Source organism: Schistocerca serialis, chromosome 7 (genome assembly GCF_023864345.2).
Source record: "Schistocerca serialis cubense isolate TAMUIC-IGC-003099 chromosome 7, iqSchSeri2.2, whole genome shotgun sequence".
NCBI lineage: Eukaryota > Metazoa > Arthropoda > Insecta > Orthoptera > Acrididae > Schistocerca > Schistocerca serialis.
In genome coordinates this window covers 416,190,126-416,215,879 of record NC_064644.1, presented here as the reverse complement: position 1 = coordinate 416,215,879, position 25,754 = coordinate 416,190,126, and the positions used below count along the sequence as shown (strand labels likewise).

General features: G+C 42.5%; 1 protein-coding gene across 2 annotated transcripts in view; it reads left to right on the top strand.

Annotated features, from left to right (window-relative positions):
* Positions 1-21,214, top strand: part of LOC126412667 (Bardet-Biedl syndrome 7 protein homolog) — a 136,651-nt gene extending 115,437 nt beyond the window's left edge. For both annotated transcript variants that reach the window (XM_050082370.1, XM_050082368.1), the window contains 3 exons: positions 2,374-2,483; positions 9,788-10,018; positions 20,758-21,214. In XM_050082370.1, the coding sequence (XP_049938327.1) occupies positions 2,374-2,483; positions 9,788-10,018; positions 20,758-20,891 (475 nt within the window). In that variant the 3' untranslated portion in view covers positions 20,892-21,214. The remainder of the gene's footprint in view (positions 1-2,373; positions 2,484-9,787; positions 10,019-20,757) is intronic.
* The last annotated feature ends 4,540 nt before the right edge of the window (positions 21,215-25,754 follow it).

The window sequence follows — 25,754 nt, the reverse complement described above, 5'->3', positions numbered from 1 at the left end:
TTAACAAAAAAAATTTTAAACAGACTGACATTGTAGCCGTAGATAGTATCTTGTTACCCTTGGTGGTCACTTTGTTCATGGAGGACTTCGAGGAAAGGTGTTGCTAGTTTGAAAACCTCAATATTTTGGAGATACGGTGACAATGTGTTTGTAGTAAGGCACCATGGTGAGGTTATATTATGAGAATTATTAAACCATCTGAATACCATCCATTTAAAAATTTAGTTTACAGTGGAAATTTAAAAAGAGGGATGCCATTTATATTTGGAAGTTCTGGTTCATCACAAAGATGATGGTACTTTAGGATACACAGTTTATTGAAAGGTGACTCCTCATATGGACTTAACATTTACATACAGATAGCCTTCTCAGATGATAAATGTTCTTGGAACTGTGGTTCTTAGAGCACATAGCATTGGTGAAGGGAGTAGTCTTCAAGATTAGCTTTTAAAGGGAGTTTTTGAAGCAAATGGATGTTCTCCACAACAGATACACAAGGCACAATGAATGTAACTAATTTAGACGTTCTTGAAAGAAGACAGAGAAGGATTTAAATCCACAGTTCTTCTACCATATGTAGGAAGTATGTCATCCAATTTAGGACAGACTGTCACTTAAAGACTGTCACTTAAAGTGATTTATCACCCTCCACTGAAAAAATCAGCACTTTTGGATTCTGTAAAAGATGACTTGATGCTCTGCAATGTGGTGGTTTACAAGATCCCTGCAAGTATGGCTTTTCGTAAGTCAGGCAGGCAACTTGTACAGTCCATGAAAGATGCATGAAACACGGTAGTTACACCACCTCTTGCAGCTCAATAAATCGGCTGTGGCAGCACATGGCACTAGCACTTGTCTCTCAATATGAAAATGTCAAAATTGTGGTGTTGACTTCATCTTTTTGAAAGAAACAGTTGAAATTCATTTAATGAAGAATTTAAACAATAATGATAATGGTATCAGCCTGGAAAAATCATGGAATCTTGCTTTTCTTTTAATAAACTTTATAAGTCATTATAGTGCGGCTCACAATGATTCATCAGTATCCCAGCATGGATTAATTGCATAGTCACAGATGCAATTTATGCATACTTCGTTGCCATCAATCAACGTCCCTGGTGCTTGTGTATCTGTGGCCCCATGCACAGTGGTTGGTTCATGGGTTTAAAAGGACAGAGCAAGTGCTGCAGTTTTAATGCACCAGCTCAGTCTAAAGGCGGTTGAAGGTATACAGCTAAAATATCAGAAAAAAATAGGGTTGCTTCTGTTGAATGCCCAATATTTTAATGGATCAGTCATTGCATCACAAGAATATGAAGATGCACATCTCGTCTGTAATTTGTAAGATAAAATTGTAGGCTTCCTATTTTTACTCATATGACCTGGTAATCTCCACTTTTGACCAGTCACAGTCCCAAAATCAATCTAACAAAAACTCAAATTAATAAATTTCAAAAAGTCTGCAAAAAATTACTGCATCTTTACTTGTTTGAAGAAACGAAGTAAACATCATGTCACTAAAGCACTGAAAGCTGGCTGCTTTGCACTCATCATATTCCCCCATGTATGTGACTAGCAGTAAGGTTGCACAATCTTGATTCTCTCACTCACTCAACATTTTAAGCAATTCGCACTTTACATACATTCCACATTAATCTTCTCATTAACTCAGACAGTATAAAAAATTACAATAGTGGCATCCAACAAATGAAATAATAGTGATTGTGTGAAACTGGAAACATTACATAAATGTCAGCTTTTTAACCAAAATGATGTTTAGTTAGTTATTTAATGATAGAGTATTTAGGTGAATTCTTACATTGATTTTTACACAAAACACATCAACATGTCAGGGAATTATCAGCATCTGAGAGCATTTTCTAAGACACTGTGTCACTGACTGTGGGAAGTAAGATTCTGACAGTCTCGATAGACAGTGTACACTGGTCCACCTCACAGATGTTACAAGGCAGATCTTCAGTGTTTTGTCCCTCATGATAGCATTTAAATGACATCGCCTTGGTGTTCTCTAATCCAGTGGGCGATTTAAGGTACTGATCACCCCTTGTTGCCATTAAGTGACAATGTAACGCATGTCTGAGCATCAAATGACCCTTTCAGGATGGATGTTGACAGACCGAACAATGAACAGAAGCTAATATACCCTGCTCATTATTGAAGACAAAGCATGCACTACTGAACTGAAAATGGAGTTTTGCCTTCATTGTACAAGTGGTTTTACATAGACATCTTCTGTATTGAGGGAAGTTTCCAGTCAAAAATCACAAATTAAGCAACTCAAAATGCTGCTAAAATTTTGCTTGGGGCCATTTATTTCAGTAAACTGCAACACTGTTTCCTTTCATGTTCTAGGAAAGGAGGAGCAGAGTTCAAGTCTGACAATATATCAACCATATCAATTTTGAAGGATGTCCTTACAAGAGAAGCTACAAAAAAGAAAATTAAATTAGATATTTTATGTGGTAAGTTTTTGAGTTAAAGATTCAATATGCAAGATTTATGAAGGTAAGGTGATAAAGTGAAGCATAATTTGAATCTGTGGTTCAAAAGCTAAGTATGTTTTATTGTGTGTGTTTATCTCTTGCAACTACCTAGCCATATGATATTTTTTTCATGTTGTCTCATTTTCTATGAGTGAACCATAGTTTTAGAAGGCTAATAAACTATTGTGTAACTTAGAATAATTATATTGCCAATTTTGTATTCCTTAATCCTTATGATATTGTCCTGTGCAGGATTTTCCAAACATATGGGGTCAATATTTTACAGACGGTAGAGAATTTTAAACAGGAAGTAATGGTTGGGAATGAAAATTTAATTTTTTTATTGACTCAACAATCTTATACTTTACAATAACAACAACTTAAACTCATACCAACTGTTCACGTGTTGAGCACCAGACTCAGCGACTATGTTACAAAATAGCCCATAGACAGAATTGAAATACAGGCTCCAAATCATTTGGCAGCATTATTTCAAATGTTGCTTTTGGCAACTGCTCCATCAGAACTCTCCACAGTGTGTTATTCTTGAAAGTGTGTACATCACAGGCAAGTTAACAGGTGCTTATTGATGAATGTTCTCCTAGACGCTTGAATACCATTCCCTCAAATTTTGTAGTCGAACAATTCATTCACAATATTCTTGGCCAGATCTCTGTGGCCAGAATAACTTATGTTTCTATCCATGATGATAAATCTCTTCCATTTAGAATTATGTTCATTGGTGAATAATGTAACCAGTCACAAACACTTTGGAAGTGCTTTACTTCAATGCCACAACCAGTTTTGGGCCATCTTGAACATCTTCAGATTGCTAATATTTCTGATTGCGCTAATGTTTTTGTCAGCAGCATATCATCTGCTACTTCACAGCAAGAGAATATTTGAATGTTTAGTGCCACTTTTTGCGTTGTTCTGATAGTAAAAGCGTGCTAATGTTCCTTGTATTTATTTTTGTCTTGTTCAGATCCCTATGCTTTTCCAGGACAATGTATAAGCTGTTGCAGTGAAAACAGCAGACATATTTGAAATCAATCACTGTGGCATTCAAAAAATTCATAAGATCTGAAGATGAGCATGATAGCCTAAGACTGTTCATGACTTTGAAAGTAAGCATTTTAAAAGTATTAGCCAAGTACACTTGGAAAATCTCTAAAGTCATATTTACAGCATCACTGCTTTTACTCCATTGAACAATATTTAAATTTATGAAATGTGTTATATAAATACTTACGTGTAAAGTGTATTATTGTAACCTTAAATATGTATGCCTTGTAATGACTTTCAGCCTGTATATTTATAACTTGACTTGTCCAATGTCTTATGCATAAGCTGCTATGTAGACAACAGGACCAATAAAAAATACAATACAATACAATACAACTTGATGTTATAACAACTGGCGACGAGGTAGTGGATTTTTCCTTTTCATCGTTGACCCACAGGTTTCCATGGCTACTGTCGAGCAACTATTGCAAGGCCTCATTGAACAGCAAACGCTTCTAACATCGGCGATTCGTGATTTTGTCGCGGCACCAAATGCGGGGCGTTTCTCGTCGTTGTCTATACCTCCTTTTCCTCCTTACGACGAGACGGCGGAAGACTGGTCAGATTACGAAAAACGTCTTCGACAGCACTTCTTGGCATTTCATGTCACGGACGAACAAACATGTAAGTCCCTGTTCCTTTCATGGATTTCACCTCAAATGTATCGGTTGTTGTCGCAATTGGCTCCTTTGAAAGATCCTGCATCTTTGTCCTTTGCTGAAATGTGCTCACTTCTGTCTGTCTATTTTCAAAAGCAAACGCATGTGGTAGCCTCTCGTGTTGCCTTTTATCATTGTCAAAAACAACCTCATCAATCCTATCGCGCTTGGGCTGCTGAACTTCACGGCCTCAGTCGAAAGTGTCAGTTTGTTACTGACATTCACAAAGAATCCTATGCTGATTCCATGGTACGGGATGCTATTATCCGGTCGGCGCCCGACAAAGAAGTTCGGCAACGTGCCCTTCAGTTGGCAAATCCGACTGTTGATGAAGTCCTATCCATCGTGCAGTCTTTTGAAATTTCTCGCACCGCTGGGGCGCAAATAGAGGCGTGGGGTGACGTCGGGGAAATACAACCACCGTGCGCTGTTGACGACGCGTGCGGTGCGTCCCCGCTGGCTGACGTGACCGCAGTATGCTCCCACGCGCAGCCTCGGCCTAACCATAAACAACCCTCTAAGAAACTGCAGCAAAACCCCCGGCAACTTCCTTCATGTCCGTGGTGTTTTACGAAACATTCACGCGAGGATTGTCCCCAACGTTGGGCCATGTGTTGCAAATGCAAAAAGAAGGGTCATGTGTCTGCCGTTTGCAAATCTGACCGCATACATGATATTCATGACCGTGACGCTGATTCTGCTTCTGTATTGTCTGTCAATTGCACTTCTGCCCTTTCAGGGAAGTTATTCCTCACTGTCCAAATCCTTGGTCGGGATGTTCGCATGCAGGTGGATACCGGTTCTGCTGCCACTATAATTAATTCTCAGACGTATCTTCAGTTGGGTTCTCCACTCCTATCACCTGTCACTCGGCAATTACGGACATACAATAAACAGAAGATTTCTCTCTTGGGACAATTTAATGCTGAGGTATCTTACAAATCTATCATTCACACTGTTCCCATATTTGTGGTCGACCAGAGTAACGCAAAGAATCTTTTTGGTTTCGATGCCTTTCGCGTTTTTGGATTCTCCATAGATGACTCTGTCAATATCATCTCTGATGCTATTCCTTATGCTCAATTGGATTCCTTGTCGATGACATTTTCGCCCCTTTTTTATCCTGGGTTAGGCCGTGCAAACGACTTTGAAGCTCATATCACGCTCAAACCCACCGCTCGGCCTAAGTTTTTTCGGGCTCGGCCCATTCCTGTGGCCCTTCATGATCGGGTAAAGCGGGAGCTGGATTGTCTCACTACTTCAGGGGTCTTGCTTCCTGTCACTTCCAGTGAGTGGTCCTCTCCTGTTGTTGTCATTGCTAAGCCCAGTGGTGATATTCGTCTCTATGGCGATTTTAAAGCCACTGTAAATGCGCAATGCCTCATCGACACTTACCCTATGCCCCGACCTGAAGAATTGTTCACTAAACTTGCTGGAGGCCAGTATTTTTATAAAATTGACCTGACAGAAGCTTATCATCAACTTCCTCTCGACACTGCTTCCCGATAGTTTCTGGTCCTTAACACACCTTTCGGCCTCTATCAGTACCAACGATTGCCATTCGGGGTTGTCAGTGCCCCTGCTCTCATTCAGCGATTTTTGGAACAATTATTGCTCACTGTCCCTGGGTGTATAAATTACATGGACGAAATTGTTGTCACTGGCTCCACCACTGAAGAACATCTTCAGAACCTCCACACACTTTTTCATGTCTTACAGACTGCCGGTCTAAAGTGTAATCTTCAGAAATCAAAATTTTTTCAGGCATCTATCACGTACTTGGGGTTTCAACTCTCTCGGGATGGTATTCGTCCGCTTCAGCAAACTGTCATTGCGATCGATGCCCTTCCTTGCCCTACATCTGTTAAGGAACTGCAGGCCTTCTTGGGGAAAATAGCATACTATCACAAGTTTTTACCATCTGCTGCGTTGGTGGCTCAGGCGTTGCATCGCCTGTTGCACAAAAATGTGCCTTTTCACTGGGCTGCGTCATGCGATGTGGCTTTCCAGAAATTGAAGACTATGTTGAAACAGGCCCCGTGCCTGGCTACTTATCGACCTGGCCAACATCTTGTTCTTGCCACGGACGCCTCTCAATATGGGGTCGGTGCAGTCCTTGCATACCGTTTTTCTGATGGCTCTGAACAACCCATTGCTTATGCCTCCAAAACGCTCACAGATGCCCAACAAAAGTATTCTCAAATTGAAAAAGAAGCTTTGGCCATTATTTATGCTCTTCATAAGTTTGGTGTTTTTCTCTATGGATCCAAATTTCATCTTGTTACGGATCACAAACCACTTGTTTCCTTGTCTTATCCATCATCGTCACTTCCCAACAAGGCTGCACACCGCCTCCAGCATTGGGCTCTTTACTTGTATCGTTTCAATTATGAGATTCATTTCTGGCTGATGGCTCAACATGCGAATTCTGATGCACTGTCTCGCCTTCCCATGGGTCCTGATCTGGCATTTGATAGGGACGAACTTTTGTGTTTCCACCTGGATGTTGCTGAGCAGCGGGTTGTGGACGGATTCCCCATCACCAGGGACCGGCTGGCGGCTGCTACGGGGTCTGACCCTACCCTTTCCCGGGCTTTACGCTGTATTCAGAAGGGTTGGCCAGATCGCCCGTCCGCTAAGACTTCTGACTCGTTGCAGAACTACTAAGCTTTGTGCTACCGCCTCGCGGCTAGGGATGGTGTTATCCTCCTTTCCACCGACAATGCTTCACCGCCTGTTGTGGTACCTGCGTCTTTGCATGCTTCGGTCTTGCGCCTCCTTCACCAAGGGCACTGGGGTGTCTCTCGTGCAAAATCTCTGGCGCGCCGTCATGTGTACTGGCCTGGCATCGACTCTGAAATAGCACACATGGTCGCTGCCTGAGGCCCTTTTGCGTCACAGGCCGCCGCCCCGAAGTCATCTTTGTGACCGTGGCCTTCGCTTGAGACGCCCTGGGAGCGCAATCATGCTGACTTCGTGGGACCTTTTTTAGGCACTTATTAGCTCCTCGGAATTGACGTCTACCCTAACTTTCCTTTCATTGTCCGTTGCACGTCGCTTACCACCGCCGCAACCACGAGTGCTCTCACCCGCATTTTTTCTTTGGAAGGCCTTCCCTCTACTCTTGTTACTGATAATGGTCCACAATTTGCCTCTTCCGAATTTGCGGATTTTTGTGCTCCTCACGGCATTATGCATGTCATGGCCCCTCCATTCCATCCATAATCAAACGGTGAGGCTGAACGACTGGTCCGCACATTTAAGGCTCAGATGCGGAAACTCTTGACTTCTTCTGCTGCTGATGATGCGCTTCTCCAGTTCCTGGCTTCTTACCGTTTCACCCCCATGGGCGACCACAGCCCGGCTGAGCTCTTAAATGGCTGACAGCCCCGCACGCTACATCATCTTCTGCGGCCTTCCACCTCACGGTCGCGGGTGCCTTTGCTTGGCCGGTTCACCGCCGACGACTTTGTCTGGGTACGGGGATATGGCAGGCAGCCAAAATGGAGTCCAGGCCACATCTTACGACACCGTGGCCGACGCCTGTATGAAATCCAGACAGACATGGGTGTTGCAGTGAGTCATTCGGACCAGCTTCGGCCTCGTGTGCCAGCAACACCTGTTCCGAATGCCGCTACACCACCTTCAGCTCTACCTGACGCTCGGGATATTGGCATCTCTCATTACTCACAACGCAGTCCTCTCACCGTCATCTCGGTGCCAGCACAAGAACGGACGCCACCAGGAGACGTGGCCGTGCAGGAACCGGATGACCATCATCCGTCGGAGCCAATCTCCTCGCCTCCTTCTCCTACGGACGCCGACACATCGCCTATGTCTCCTGTTATATCAACTGGACTTGCCGCAACGGGCAGATTGGTGCACGGGACCCCAGCAGATTCGACCCTTACGTCTCCTGTCATCTCGACCCGTTATCATTGGGGACACTTCCGTCCGTACGGGAAGCCGCCTCCTCGAGACTTTACGGCCAGTCAAACAACGCCTATGGACGTTAGCAATCTACAGGACACCTCCATCAAGACCAGAGCAAAAATTTCAAAGGGGGGGAAAGTGTTGTGACTCGCCGACCATTCAAAGTGCTGTCGCGCAATTAGGCGCGTCCTCTACGAGCAGCGCTGTCTGCCAGCCATGCAGCAGGCACGCCACCTGAGCGGCCAGCCAGCCAGCAGCCGCTAGACTTGGAGGCAGTGCTCATTTGAATGTTACCGTGTTCACATGTCTTGCTTTGTCAACTTGCTCAGTGACTTATATGTGTTGTGTCGTTTTGAAATATACGTGTTCAACTTGACGTTATAACAGTTTGACTTTCTGAGCATTACTTTCTGCTGCACCATACAAGAAATGCACGTCTGCAAGTTCTTGTAATGATTAGTCCTCTATCTTCAACCAACAGTGATGAATTAGCCAAGGATAAACACCATGGACACATCAAAGACAACACAATATCGTTTTTTAAGGTGGCACCACCAATGTTAATGTGATAGACAGTTGCTTGTAATGAAACATAAGCAGTTTACAAGCACACACATTGCTTATTGAACACCTCTAACCACTTGAAATATTCATTTCCAACCATCAGTTTAAGATCCTCTACAGTTTGTATAATTCTTGACCCTAAACATTTGGAAGACCCTGTACGTTTTTAATATTTTTTTCCGCTGTTTTGCACATTATGATAATATCATTGCACATCATAAAGTTACATCAATGACAGATTAGATGGTGTTGAATATCGAACAAATGACTCGCATTTTGAACTTCACTGCCTTGAATCAAGTAGACTTAATGTCCAAGTACAATTAATTAATGTTAGACTCATCTAAAACACGTGCGAAAATAACTATGATTGAAGGCATGGCTTTATGCTAATACTTGCAAAAATTGGACTACAGCTAAACTATTCACTGTTTGAAGACAGGAACACATTCCGCTGCCATTCATTGGCAAAGATCTGGATTTTAGTCGTGAGTTACGGAACAGTTTTAATCTGTCATGAAGATTCTTTTCCTATTTTTCTGGGATCCTTTCTGCCATTCCAGGCTATATTCTTAACAAAATGAAAAGCTAAGCAATTGTTGGGTGAGACAGATATTGACATCAGATGTATTGGTGCAACTTGTTTACAAGACTGCTAAACCTGAGGGAGAGATATGGTACACTGATGGCGCTTACTTGATCGTGTCCAACCGTGGAAATGGCTCCTGAAAGGTGACATGACATTATCTAAGCAATGTAAAATACAATATATGTGTTCCAGACTGCGTGGCAACCATTGACCTGTGCACCTGTCTAATCATCATACAGTTACTTATGCAGCTCCCCTTTATTAGAATTTTGTGACTAATAAATTGCTTAGAAAATGAAATTTAGAAGCATACTGCCAGTCTATACAGTCAATGTATTTGGGGTACGAGTTTACTAGTTGGTTTTACGTTATGTAATGTTTTAACTTCAGGAAGTGATGTTAATGTTTTCTTGTCTCATTGGAAATCTTTGCCTCCTTATACATCTCACAGAGGCTGTACATTATAATTGCAGCAGTGAATGAGGAAAGTGTTATAAGTGTATTGCACCGCCTTCATCCTCGCCTCGAAGAACAGCAGAAAATGGCACACGAAATGTCGCTATTGGAGGCTCTTCACGAGCTGCGTGAAAGAGAATCTGGATGGGAGCAGTCACTTCTGCCTGAATACCGTGAGCTATTGGCCGCTGAGAAGGAAGTACAGCTACGGTACTCTCAGCATCCACAGCAACTTGAAAGGCTTTATGGTACAACTGTCTTTCATTACTTTTGTTCTTAAAATATCATTTATTTTGCAAAGCAGAGTTTTTTCAGTGTTTTTTTATCCTTTGGTGTGTCCATATAAGATTCCCCTTGTTGAATTTCCTGTGCATCAGTTTTAAGTCAGTGATATCCAAAGATGTTTAATTAATCTGCCATGAATAGAACCTTCCAGCTCCTCAAAAGGTCGCTCAACATAATACTCGTGCTCAGTTTGACTCCCAAATAATATAAATGTCAACTACAAGAATCTTCTGTTATAGACTAGTGATGTTAGATTAAATGCTCTGCAATTTTTTGTAGCACAATGAGATTTATGGGTTGCCTGGTTACGTATTGCAGGATATATTCTACCTGAACTAACCTAGGCAGTTGCTGTGTGTGAACTGTCATTAGATTAGATTTACTTTCATTCTAATTGACTCGTTGTCAGGAGGTCCAGAAAAGCAATAATACATTACACATATTTAAAAATGAAATAAATAAGCTAATGTACCTTCCACAGGTCCCAAGTGGAATGATGGTCTCTCTCTCTCTCTCTCTCTCTCTCGCTCTCTCTCTCTCTTTTCTTTTTTTTTTTTTAAATGAACACTATATGAAAGAATCATTTTACAAACACTCATTTACTAAGTTCTATTAGTCCACTGAATTTACAATTAAAAACTGTTTTTTTTATTTATAAGGTAACAAACATATAATGGAACTACTACAATACTTACTTACAGTGAACATATCACTTCACTGAAATGGTGCAGAAGTTAGATTGTACTTACACACACACACACACACACACACACACACACACACTTAATACAATGAACACATTACTGCACTAAAATGGTGCAGAAGTTATATATATATATACACACACACACACACACACACACACACACACACACACACACACACAAATCAGTTGGTTCTACTGAGAAATTCATATCTGCTGTACTAAATTTTTTTTTATTTTAGCCAGGAATAATTGTAAGTGACAAGATGCAGAACCCTTTCTTATTACACGAGGTCTTGTGAACTGTTTTCTGCACTTGATGTGCAGTAGCCAGTAACAACAGCCTTGACCAGTGATCTGATGCAATCATCTGTTGTCACACCCTTTTAAGGGAAGATGCAAATCAGACCAAACAAATATGCAGCAGAAACTACAATTAATCCAAAATACTAACATAAGTAATGCACTTATATGTGAATGTACCTTTCCCAGCACATACTGTTGGCCGTCAGAGTTCAGCTGGGTGGCAGTGTTAAAATACCACAATGTTCTGACAAGTCTTGTAGTCATCATCTTTTTGTGGAGTCTTCAATAAAATTCTTCAGGGTATCAGACCGCATCGTCATAATTTAAAATGCGCCAACGTTTCGGCCAGTGTTGCAGCTAGCCTTCATCAGGGCCTTACGTTAACTGCTAAATGAACACACTTGATTCCTTAAATAGCTGCACGAGAAAACCGTGTCGTTACTTGATTGGCTGTAAAGGGAGGAGGAGGAGGAGGGGTGAAAGGTATGCTTTATTGGTGTTTCCTTTATTATCTGTCATTGGCTGAAATAGCTGTTTTCTATTGGTCTTTATATTAATCCACCCCATTGGAGGAGACGGACGAATAGCGAACAGGTGATGGCTGTGACGTCACATTGTTTCCATGCTGTCCAGAAGCCGGCTGCGGCGTCCCATTGCTCTGTGCGCTCGCGACCACTGCGGCTCTCCGCGTGTCTGCATGGGCCGCCACGGCTCTGCCGCCGCTCCGTAGCCCTGCTATTGCAGGCAGCCAAGACCTTGGAAGCTTGTACCCGTCCTCTCTATTCATGTTGGCGGGTCTTTTGGCTATTTCTATCGCCTCTCTAATCTTTCTTTTGAAAGTGAGAGGCTGTTTCGCCAGGATGCGGGCTTCTTGAAAAAATATTGGTTTCCTGCACTTGTCTCGGTGTTCCGCCACTGCTGACTTAGTGTGTTGTTTCAGGCGGATATATCTTTCATGTTCCGAGAGCCTTGTGCTAATCGGACGTCCCGTCTCACCTATGTAGACTAATCCACACGCACAACCAATTTCATACACGCCAGCTGTGTGTAGTTTGTCAACTGCATCCTTGGTAGAACCGAGCATGTCTGATATTTTGTTTCTGCTTCGGAAAATTGGTTTGATGTCGGCTTTTCGTAGAATTTTGCTAATACGTTCGGTGACCCCTTGTACATATGGTAACACAGCAATGCTCTGTGCCTCCTTCTCCTCTTCCCTATTAATCTTCTCCCTTGTCGACATGGTGCTGTCTATCATCTGCTTCCCATAGCCATTAGTTCCGAAGATGGATCTGAGGCGTTCAAGTTCTGTCTTCAGATGTTCTTCGTCGCTTATCCTGTACGCTCTCTTCGTTAGCGTGTGCAGGGTGGACTTCTTCTGGGTGGGGTGATGGTGGGAGGAGGCGTGAAGGTACCTGTCCGTATTGGTTGGTTTCCTGTACACTTTGTGGCCAAGTTTACCATCAGGTTTTCGATAAACTTCCACGTCGAGAAAAGGCAGCACCCCATTCTTCTCTGTTTCCATTGTAAACTGAATTTTCCTATGCTGTTGGTTAAGGTGCTTGTGGAAGTTCTGTAACTCCTCTTCTCCGTGGGGCCAGATGACGAAAGTATCATCGACATAGCGAAGCCAACAATTTGGGCGTAATGGTGCGGACTGGAGGGCTGTTTCCTCAAATGCCTCCATGAAAATTTCTGCTGCGATAGGCGATAGGGGTGAGCCCATAGCTACACCGTCAGTTTGTTCATAAAATTGACCTCTCCACTTGAAATAGGTGGTCGTCAGACAGTGGCGCACAAGCTCACATATATCAGGTGCCACGCGTTCTTCTAGGATGTTCACAGTATCTGACACTGGGACATTCGTGAATAGGGATTTGACGTCGAAACTAACCATCAGATCTTGGTCCGTAACACGCATTTCCTTTAGGAGAGACACGAAGTGAGTGGAATCCTTAACTTAGGACTCGGTTTGGTGCACTAGGTGTCGGAGCCTAGGTGCCAGTTCTTTCGCTAGGTAGTAGGTCGGCGAATTTATACTGTTTACTATGGGCCTTAAGGGGAAGTCGGTTTTGTGTACCTTCGGTACCCCATATATCCTTGGTGCCTGTGTCACTTGCGGGATGAATCTTCTGGCCTTGTCGAAGTTGATTCTAGAGTGCTTGAGCAGTGCCTGCGTCGTTTTGATTACCTTGGCCGTCGGATCTCCCTGAAGTTTCTTGTAGATAGGTTCCGCGAGAATATCTTCCATTCGTTTGTTGTAATCAGTTGTGTCCAGGACTACAGTGGCGTTGCCCTTATCTGCCTGCACCACTACTAAGTGGGGGTTGTCCCTGAATTCCTTGATGGCACGGTATTCCTCAGCGTTGATGTTTTGCTTCGGTGGTTTTGCTTTATTCAGAACTCTGACCGTTTCCTGCCGGATCTTCTCCGCCTCGGCCTGTGGCAGATGACGTACCGAAGCCTCTACGAATTCTATGATATCTTCTTTTGGAACTCGCTTAGGTGCGACTGCGAAATTCATCCCCTTGGCCAGAATTGCTGTGGTTGCTTCGCTCAAGGTGTGGCTGGAGAGGTTGACCACTGTCCGTCGCCTGTCCAGCGTCAATGTTTCGTCCATGGCTTTCTGTTGTAGTTTGTCGTACTTTCTCATCTGTCGGTTAGTAATACTATTGCTGGTCCTTGATGCTTGCTGAAAGGTTAACCTGTCGACTTTATCCCAGTCTTCCATCTGAAGTTTTCCGGCCAGAAATAGGTGCAGATCACACAAATTCCTGTTGTGAGCATCGAGACTTATGCGGATGTGGCGGATCCTTTCCCGTAGCAATGCTTTACTGGCTTTAACACAGATATTCCTCGCCTTGTTCGTTTTTATGTGAGACGTCAACCGCAAAGAATACGGCACAACACTCGTGTCTCTGCATCTCTTCAAAAAAGCAAGGTCATTCAGCAGTTTACATCTTTTTAAACGCAGTGCTTCTAACTTCTTGATGTTTCCGTGGATTTCCTGCCCATACAGGTTGGTTAAATGTAAGCGTAGGCTTCCGCGGCCGTTGTCTTCTTCAATAAAATTCTTCAGGGTATCAGACCGCATCGTCATAATTTAAAATGCGCCAACGTTTCGGCCAGCGTTGCAGCTAGCCTTCATCAGGGCCTTACGTTAACTGCTAAATGAACACACTTGATTCCTTAAATAGCTGCACGAGAAAACCGTGTCGTTACTTGATTGGCTGTAAAGGGAGGAGGAGGGGGGGTGAAAGGTATGCTTTATTGGTGTTTCCTTTATTATCTGTCATTGGCTGAAAAGATGTTTTCTATTGGTCTTTATATTAATCCACCCCATTGGAGGAGACGGACGAATAGCGAACAGGTGATGGCTGTGACGTCACACTGTTTCCATGCTGTCCAGAAGCCGGCTGCGGCGTCCCATTGCTCTGTGCACTCGCGACCACTGCGGCTCTCCGCGTGTCTGCATGGGCCGCCACGGCTCTGCCGCCGCTCCGTAGCCCTGCTATTGCAGGCAGCCAAGACCTCGGAAGCTTGTACCCGTCCTCTCTATTCATGTTGGCGGGTCTTTTGGCTATTTCTATCGCCTCTCTAATCTTTCGCGAGCGCACAGTGCAATGGGACGCCGCAGCCGGCTTCTGGACAGCATGGAAACAGGTGTGACGTCACAGCCATCACCTGTTCGCTATTCGTCCGTCTCCTCCAATGGGGTGGATTAATATAAAGACCAATAGAAAACAGCTATTTCAGCCAATGACAGATAATAAAGGAAACACCAATAAAGCATACCTTTCACCCCTCCTCCTCCTCCCTTTACAGCCAATCAAGTAACGACACGGTTTTCTCGTGCAGCTATTTAAGGAATCAAGTGTGTTCATTTAGCAGTTAACGTAAGGCCCTGATGAAGGCTAGCTGCAACGCTGGCCGAAACGTTGGCGCATTTTAAATTATGACGATGCGGTCTGATACCCTGAAGAATTTTATTGAAGAAGACAACGGCCGCGGAAGCCTACGCTTACATTTAACCAACCTGTATGGGCAGGAAATCCACGGAAACATCAAGAAGTTAGAAGCACTGCGTTTAAAAAGATGTAAACTGCTGAATGACCTTGCTTTTTTGAAGAGATGCAGAGACACGAGTGTTGTGCCGTATTCTTTGCGGTTGACGTCTCACATAAAAACGAACAAGGCGAGGAATATCTGTGTTAAAGCCAGTAAAGCATTGCTACGGGAAAGGATCCGCCACATCCGCATAAGTCTCGATGCTCACAACAGGAATTTGTGTGATCTGCACCTATTTCTGGCCGGAAAACTTCAGATGGAAGACTGGGATAAAGTCGACAGGTTAACCTTTCAGCAAGCATCAAGGACCAGCAATAGTATTACTAACCGACAGATGAGAAAGTACGACAAACTACAACAGAAAGCCACGGACGAAACATTGACGCTGGACAGGCGACGGACAGTGGTCAACCTCTCCAGCCACACCTTGAGCGAAGCAACCACAGCAATTCTGGCCAAGGGGATGAATTTCGCAGTCGCACCTAAGCGAGTTCCAAAAGAAGATATCATAGAATCCGTAGAGGCTTCGGTACGTCATCTGCCACAGGCCGAGGCGGAGAAGATCCGGCAGGAAACGGTCAGAGTTCTGAATAAAGCAAAGCCACCGAAGCAAAACATCAACGCTGAGGAATACCGTGCCATCAAGGAACTCAGGGACAACCCCCACTTAGTAGTGGTGCAGGCAGATAAGGGCAACGCCACTGTAGTCCTGGACACAACTGATTACAACAAACGAATGGAAGATATTCTCGCAGAACCTATCTACAAGAAACTTCAGGGAGATCCGACGGCCAAGGTAATCAAAACGACGCAGGCACTGCTCAAGCACTCTAGAATCAACTTCGACAAGGCCAGAAGATTCATCCCGCAAGTGACACAGGCACCAAGGATATATGGTGTACCGAAGGTACACAAAACCGACTTCCCCTTAAGGCCCATAGTAAACAGTATAAATTCGCCGACCTACTACCTAGCGAAAGAACTGGCACCTAGGCTCCGACACCTAGTGCACCAAACCGAGTCCTACGTTAAGGATTCCACTCACTTCGTGTCTCTCCTAAAGGAAATGCGTGTTACGGACCAAGATCTGATGGTTAGTTTCGACGTCAAATCCCTATTCACGAATGTCCCAGTGTCAGATACTGTGAACATCCTAGAAGAACGCGTGGCACCTGATATATGTGAGCTTGTGCGCCACTGTCTGACGACCACCTATTTCAAGTGGAGAGGTCAATTTTATGAACAAACTGACGGTGTAGCTATGGGCTCACCCCTATCGCCTATCGCAGCAGAAATTTTCATGGAGGCATTTGAGGAAACAGCCCTCCAGTCCGCACCATTACGCCCAAATTGTTGGCTTCGATATGTCGATGATACTTTCGTCATCTGGCCCCACGGAGAAGAGGAGTTACAGAACTTCCACAAGCACCTTAACCAACAGCATAGGAAAATTCAGTTTACAATGGAAACAGAGAAGAATGGGGTGCTGCCTTTTCTCGACGTGGAAGTTTATCGAAAACCTGATGGTAAACTTGGCCACAAAGTGTACAGGAAACCAACCAATACGGACAGGTACCTTCACGCCTCCTCCCACCATCACCCCACGCAGAAGAAGTCCGCCCTGCACACGCTAACGAAGAGAGCGTACAGGATAAGCGACGAAGAACATCTGAAGACAGAACTTGAACGCCTCAGGTCCATCTTCGGAACTAATGGCTATGGGAAGCAGATGATAGACAGCACCATGTCGACAAGGGAGAAGATTAATAGGGAAGAGGAGAAGGAGGCACAGAGCATTGCTGTGTTACCATATGTACAAGGGGTCACCGAACGTATTGGCAAAATTCTACGAAAAGCCAACATCAAACCAATTTTCCGAAGCAGAAACAAAATATCAGACATGCTCGGTTCTACCAAGGATGCAGTTGACAAACTACACACAGCTGGCGTGTATGAAATTGGTTGTGCGTGTGGATTAGTCTACATAGGTGAGACGGGACGTCCGATTAGCACAAGGCTCTCGGAACATGAAAGATATATCCGCCTGAAACAACACACTAAGTCAGCAGTGGCGGAACACCGAGACAAGTGCGGGAAACCAATATTTTTTCAAGAAGCCCGCGTCCTGGCGAAACAGCCTCTCACTTTCAAAAGAAAGATTAGAGAGGCGATAGAAATAGCCAAAAGACCCGCCAACATGAATAGAGAGGACGGGTACAAGCTTCCAAGGTCTTGGCTGCCTGCAATAGCAGGGCTACGGAGCGGCGGCAGAGCCGTGGCGGCCCATGCAGACACGCGGAGAGCAGCAGTGGTCGCGAGCGCACAGGGCAATGGGACGCCGCAGCCGGCTTCTGGACAGCATGGAAACAGTGTGACGTCACAGCCATCACCTGTTTGCTATTCGTCCGTCTCCTCCAATGGGGTGGATTAATATAAAGACCAATAGAAAACAGCTATTTCAGCCAATGACAGATAATAAAGGAAACACCAATAAAGCATACCTTTCACCCCTCCTCCTCCTCCCTTTACAGCCAATCAAGTAACGACACGGTTTTCTCGTGCAGCTATTTAAGGAATCAAGTGTGTTCATTTAGCAGTTAACGTAAGGCTCTGATGAAGGCTAGCTGCAACGCTGGCCGAAACGTTGGCGCATTTTAAATTATGACGATGCGGTCTGATACCCTGAAGAATTTTATTGAAGAAGACAACGGCCGCGGAAGCCTACGCTTACTTTTTGTGGAGTGTCAAGATATGTGGATGCTGTAAGGTTTATACTAGTGGTGTGCTCCCCTCAACCTGGCTGTGGACAGCTGTGTACTGTCCGGCTGGTGGGCAGTACAGAGTGAGGCTGCAGTGGTGGTGGTAATGGATGCACAGTTCACATCTCTGTGTGCAACCCAGCTGTGTCTTGCAAGTTGGACGACACTAGACACGATCTCTTCATATTGCTGGTAATGTGGGATTCCATGCCGCACTTAGTTGGTATCCTTTGTCTATGTTGTCCAGATTCTCATGAACCTGTATTTCAATTGCTTCTTTTATAATGCTGTGCGAGTATCCAGTTGCTCGGCAAAACACCTTTATATTCTGAAAGTCAGAGGTGGAATCTCCCCTTAGGTTATGCTCTGCTATCAGTGATTTCTCTGTTTGCCCCAATTACACATGCCTGATGCGCTTCTCACAGGGTTTTAAAACACAGCACTGCATTTGCCCATTGTACTGTTGGCCTTATTCGCAGGCTGTGTTGTACATTCATTCAAGAAGAGACAAGCAAGATGTTGGAAAGTGGAGAGAGGAGGAAGAAGACAAGAGACCCATACGTGGAATGGCTCTCAGCCAAAATTGCACGGCTACTTGAAAAATCCAATATAAAAATGACCTTACAACCACTGCCGAAAACAAAGGAGAGGCGTGCCATTTTCAGAGATCCACTAAAACTGAATATACGTGGAATATTCAATATCACCTGCGAGTATGGCCAACAGTACATCGGGAAAAACACAGCATCAAATTTCGTAACTCTGATGTCAGGCATGTGTGATTGGGGCAGACAGAGAAATCAGCAATAGTGAGCAGAGCATAGCCTCAAGGGAGACCCCACCTTTGACTTTCAGAACGCAAACATGCTTTGTCGAGCAACCAGCTATTGGGACAGCATTGTAAATGAATCCACCAAAATACAGGTTCATGAGAATCTGGTCAGCAGAGATGGAGGGTACCAACTAAGTGGAGCAGAGGAACCCATGCCAGCAGCAATAAGATGAGAGCATGCCCAGCAATGTCCAGCTTGCAAGACACAATCAGAATACCCACACAGAGATGTGAACGGCACACCCACTACTCCACCACTGTGGCCTCTTCCTCCTCCCACCCACTGGCTGGACAGTATACATCCATCTGCAGCCCAGTGGAGAGGGGCAGACCAATAGTATAAATATTACAGCACCCACATACCTCAAAACTCCACTAGAAGATGATGAGTGGGACACTCGTCAAAAGGTTGTGGTATTGTAACATTGCTATGCAGCTGGTAACCCGAGGGCTTTTCACTGTTAAGTAATACAACTTTAAATAGTTACTTACCGTAAGAAAATGTTTATGAAGACAGATGCCTCATGGATTAACATCCATACTCTCAAAACCAATATGAAGTACATGGCAGAGGGTCTCAATATTATGGTTTCTTTCCATTTGATTTGTATATGGAACATGGGAAAGATGACTGCCTAAATGCTTCTTTGTGCACACTCATTGGAGTAAGGGCACTGCTGACCTTATAGGTTAACACCCTAAAACAATAATAATAATCACTGTAGTTAATTTAGTCATGTCCTTCTGTGGGATAGTTGAGATCCATCTTCAAGTGCAGGGTCAGTTTATTTTTCTTAGCATTTTTGTGATGCCTCTCTCACAAATGAAGCAGCAGTCATTTGTGCTATTCTTCTTTGCACATTCAATTTCCCCTCTTAGCCCTGTTTGGCATGCATCCCACACATTGGGCAACACTCTAGTATTGGTCGTACAAGTCGTTTGTAAGCAATCTCCTCTGTGGACCTACAACATTTTTCCAGTATCTTAAGAAACAAATGGTCTTTCATCTGCTTTACCTTCGAGCAAGCATATGTGATCATTCCATTTCACACCCCTACCAATTGTTACATCTGGGTATTTGTATGAGTTGACAGAGTGTCTATAAATTTAACCAAGTTTAGTCTGGAATTAATCCTGTTGCAATATAGCAGTTATTAGTAATCTGGCAATTTTGCCAGAAATCTGTCTTATAGTTTTTCATGCCCTTGTAAAGTTATTAGAATGATTTATCAAAATCAGAAACACTGGTCAAGATCTCATCTTGCTCTCTGATTTTCCTTTGTGCTTGTGTTGTCATAATGCAAAAAGTTGCAAGATTCTCAGCACGTGGTTGGCATTTCACTTGTTATGGAACCTTATCATCAATGTAAAGTGACATTTTTTATTGAGAACTGTTACATCTGATAATGGCTGAAAGGCTTTCGAACAGATGAATCAATGTTATGGTGCATCATGCTTGTAAAGTGATCTGTCCAGTGATGGACACTGCCCTCAGTGTTTGAAAACAGAACCCACTGTGGTAAGTTTTTTCCAAGGACAGGTGTACGTAGAAGACAGGGAAGCACCCACGTGAATGCAAGTCATCAGCCACTTCCCATTGAGCAGCATAAACCGCAGCAAAAGAGCAGAATACAGTGTTACGCTAAAATACGTATCACCACACATGTTTACAAGGGTGGTACATGACACGTAACTTTTGTGTGTGTGTGTGTGTGTGTGTGTGTGTCTTGGTTGAAAATGGCTCTTGTGCAGGCAAAAACACAAGAATCTTCTCTGCACCAAATGCTTCAGTTCCCCTATTTTAAGTGCTCTGAACCCTTTCAGGTGGTTTGTAAGGCATTTATCAGTCTGGTTTATGACCAAAGATTCCCTGTAAGTCAAATACTGATATTGGAAGAAATGTTGCAGTCATTTGACTTCTCAGATGTATTATTAACAGCACAGTGCCTTGTAAAACAGTGATTTGAGGCACAATATTATACTCATGCATGTTTGGTTGAGGATATCTATAAAATATTTTCACAATTTCTATTCCAGGCTTGGTCTCAGACCTTTATATCGACAGGCATAAATTTAAAGGACAGAATGTAAAAGGAAAGATTCCTCAGTTACTGGAAATCCTACGCAAGTATGACCTACAAAGCCTAATAAATTTCTTTCTTCAGTCTTAAGTGTTTTGGCATAAAATTATAAAGAACAAATTTGTTCATTGCTGCAATAAAAGAAGAAATGTGTGCATTTTAAAAACTGAACGCTAATTATCATGAGGTTTCCGTAATATTCATGTGCAGTATTAAGAGACCTAAGCGAAATGTGAAGTTTCTTCACAAAATACAGTTTGTTTTTATTTCAGTGTAATATTAGTGCAGTTGAGTATCTATTGAAATAGTTGTTCATTCAATATGAGATCTTATGTTTAAGCTAAAATATACATTGTTCACTTCTGTAATAAAGCTTCTACAAGTTTCTGAAAAATAAAAGATTTTGAAGATAACATCTTGAATATTTGAATATCATCTACCTAATCCCATGAACTGAGTGGCATTTGCAGTGGTACCTAGAATATTTGTGGGATACATCACTTTCTGCTATCTGGTGTATAGGCAACACTGAAACATTTGTGACAAATTCTATGTCAACAAAAGGAAGAGGTAAGGTTTCATATCATGATTCAAAGCACAATCAACCTGTCAAAATTGTTTGAACAGCCGGGTGTTAATACCTTAACTGTTTGAGTGACAAAATCATTTTATCCAGCATAACAAAGAAATCCATGTAATATGTACTCTTTGGCAATAGAAATCACTAAACCTGCTAAATTTATTATATATTTCTATCATGAATTATGGGGTGGTAAATTTTCACACCAATGAATCAGGAACACAAAACCTGTGCTCAAAAACCATGAAAAAATCTGCAGGAAATTTTTAATTTCAACTTCTGTTAGTAAACATATGCCCTCAGTAGGGAGACATTTTGCATAAAAATCTACATTTGCAGCCATTTTAGCATCGGAGTCAAAAATGCTTCTTTAAGCATAAGCAAACAATCTACTCTACCTGCTGCATCTGTAATGGATGTTTCACCCACTAATGCACTCGGTCAGCTCAGTACCAAACTGGAGAGACCACTTCAGGAAACTGAGCCATGATGCAACATCTTACAGCCTCTGTGAAGGACTGGACAGCTGTCAAATAGTTCATCTAAACAGGAGAAATGAAATTACTGTTTACTGGTACTACAAGATGCTGCTTAGCTTTGGTTTATAGTTTAATGAAAGAATCGCTTGAAAGTCGCAAGCACAAGTACTAACAACCCTGAATATACCTCGCCATCAAGGCATACCCACCAAACACTGTCATGTTATTCTACGCAAAAATACCTTTGACTAGTGTCTCTGGTTTAGTATTGAGATGCTGCTTTCACTTGACACTGTGTTACCCAGATTACCACCAGTTACTGTAATTGTTTGAAACTGTAGAAATAGTAGCCACATCACCTGCATCAGGATCTCCTCCAAATTCTTATTCTTCTGTGTCTTCTGCAACCTCTTCCCAGCAGCTCATTACACAATCAGCCAGAATTTCATCTGTCCTGAAACTGTACCACCTCCATGAAATTAGTCATACTGGTCTAAAAGAAATAGTCACAAATGTCCAGCTTATCCCTCTAACTGAGAAAATAATATGCTCATTCCGTTGAAGTGTACGCATAAACTGTTTTCATTGTGTTGCATATTTTCGGTAATCATCATATTTTCAGTAATCATCATATATGCGCACTGTAAGTGGAAATAGTTGATATTATCTCAGCAGCTACATTCTTGAGATAATGTGTCAAACAATATTATCTGCAGTGCTCATTCTTCATTAGAAGAATCATTTCAGAGAATACAATGAGTAAAATTGGATGTAACTAAACAATTTTTATGCGACAATATATTTACTTCCATGTACGGGGTGGAGGAAAACTAGCTGTAAATATTCTTACAAATGGCTCCTGTATTGATTTTACACTATATGATGTAGGGAACATTACTGTGAGTTGAACTTACCATTGTTTATATCAGAAGAGAAAATCCACAGGTAATAAATGCTAGCTGAGTGCAAAACCAGTTTGAAGCTGAGAATCTCAAAGGCCACTGATGAATATTGATAGCATTACTCATTCGTTCATTGATATCTCAAGGCTACTGATATAGAAACAAAAAAATGGTACTCATACTTATCCGAGAAACTATTATTGATATATTAATACAAGTACAATTGATTGTAGTAAATAAAGTAATAAAACACCAAAGTCTAGTTGTGTATATATTTACCGGTGTCACTTAGAGGGTTAAACAGAATACTGGTCTCAGAATGAGTGAATTTCAAATTATATTTATCAACTACATTCAATGTAAATTTTCTTCTTCATGCATTGGTTGTAAATCATCCCGAGAAAGTGGAGGTGCTTGTGAGTGAAAATAGAAAAAGAAAATTTCAAAGGCTGTTACTGTGTTTTGATCTATACAGTATAAGCTGTTGTTTCATTTCTGTAATCAAATATCCACTATTGTAACATTTAAATCTGGAATTTTAATTGAATTGCACATTGGTGCGTGACAAAATGTGAAAATAAATACAAAAATAAAACCTTTTTATTTATTCAATAAGTAGTTCTCAGCTTTATGGTTCATCATGAAGTAACAAATTTCTGAACTGCACAGGAAATAACATGATAAAACCTTTTTATTTGTTCAGTAAGTAGTTTTCAGCTTTATGGTTCATCGTGAAATAACAGATGTCAGAACTGCATAGAAAATAACATGAGACAGACCAAAACACTTGGTGATTGAGAAATTATGGTGTATAAAATTGTGTGTTTATTTGAATAAAGCGACATGGTAAATAAATTGTTATATTTTGATAATAATGTTGCAGAGCAACCCTGTTTCATGGTTGACTAATACATTTTTGAAGCTGTTGCTCAATACAGACGGTAGAAGAACCAATTCCAACTTCAACCCTGTGTCACAGTCATGATCTAGAGCGTGCAAAAAGTGCCAATAGTGCAATACCAAGGCAACACTCATAACTCATTGCCCCACAGCGGGCAGAGCCATAGCAAGGAGTGCAAAAAGTTCAGTATGACAGCACCCATTACATCATTCTACACACTCTGCGGTACGGAGTAATAACATACATGTGGCTCCACCACTTCAAGGCATTGTAATAGAAATGATAAATGCAGAGGCAACACCTCTGATTCAACAAGGGCGCATGGTCACCTAGTCTGTTACTACGATGTAATGTCCGCCTTTAAATACCCCTGTTTCAGACATTTCGTTCTCAGTGTTGGGTCATTCCATCTTGCAGTATGCATTTCAGAATGAAGAGTGGTGGTGAAAATTGTTTTATTACCTTGTAGTTGACCTTTTGTTTCATTGTAGGATATGTTGTCCGTGGTAGATTGCAGAAACACTCACTCACTTCAATCTCAAAATAACTATGCCACAGCATTATGAACCATCTAATCTGTCTTCAGATTACGTGGTTCTGCTCCTCTTTGCGTTTAATCCATACTTTCACATTAATATTGGTTACAAGCCCAGCACATTTTAGCTGCTGAGCATCATGCGTCTCTTTTAGCTTCTGAGAGGCTTGAAGACTCACAGTGGCTTTATTTAAATGCTGTATATACACACATAGGTATTGTGCCTTTATGTGTAGAATGTGGGAGGATTTAATGAGGCTGCATTTGATTATGCTCCGTGCGCAGTCGCAGGTAAGAGTCAGACACGAGTGATTTTATTGCATGCACAAGTATTATAAAATTCACGCTGCGCTGAAATACAAATTATTTATTTTCTTTTATGAGTTTAACATTTTTTAATACTTTTAGAAACTACACAGTTTAGTGCCATCACCATCACTCATCGTAACAAAACCGCTGATATGCGCCAACAGGTTGAGGTCATGTGGTCCAGTCGACAAGTCACCACCAATATTCATGCCCGACACAGAATGTATTTCATTATGTCAAGTTACATGGGGGAGGAATCCCTCCACTGTTCCACAGCTTTTTTATGCCAACAAGCGTTTCGGCATCCTCAAGTACACCAACTTTATGGGAGTTATCCATCAACAGACTGTAGCACGGTTTGGTGAACCGTTCATTAAAAATTCCCACCATCAGATGTGCTCATCCAGACCATTTTTGAGGTGCAGATGTTGCAATTCCTTACTGGAAGCAGACGACCATAAATATCCCTTATATAATTCCTGTTGTCCTATCCACATCTTGTCGTACTCTACTTCAATTGCACTGGGGTTGGATTTCAGTGAATGGTATGTGTTCCTCCATTCAGGAGGGTACACACTAATTTCAGACCCATTTTCGATCAGGAATTGCTTACCAAAGATCTTGTGGAGAAAGGTGAAAGTTGGTTGACAGATGAGACCATAGCCTTTGTGCTCATCATCGAAGTTTGGGTAACTGCATGGCCTTGTACATTGTCTAGCTGTATTTCCAAATCACCTATGGTACCAACACCAGGTGAATGTATCACTCTTATTAGCATTGGTCCTGAAATTACAGCTTTTTTTCTCCATCACTGAGCCCCAATAAATTTGTAGCAAGTTGGCTGAATGAACACACTGTGTTGCTGGCTACTGCTGTGGAGAGGTTATGTGCATTCCAGAGTGATGTCTGTCTACACGGATATGCGTATACCGGGCCACCAACCAGTACCTCATTAACTGATGCGCATACACTTTCGTCACTTAATGTAATAGTAATTGCATCTGATTTACATGTTGAATCAGTGAGTGGCCATTCTGAAAAAGAAGAAATAATTGCTCTAACAATTGCCGCCAACATGTGTTCACCAGAAGATACAGAAGGATTGCTCACAACAGTTCCATACCAGCCAAAGCACGTAGTGACTACGAGATTAGCAAGCAGGAGTTATATGCATACACTTCGCCCACTGTAATTTGTGCAAACACAGTTCTGGTTGCAGAATATAGCACTGCAATAAGGCATCTTTC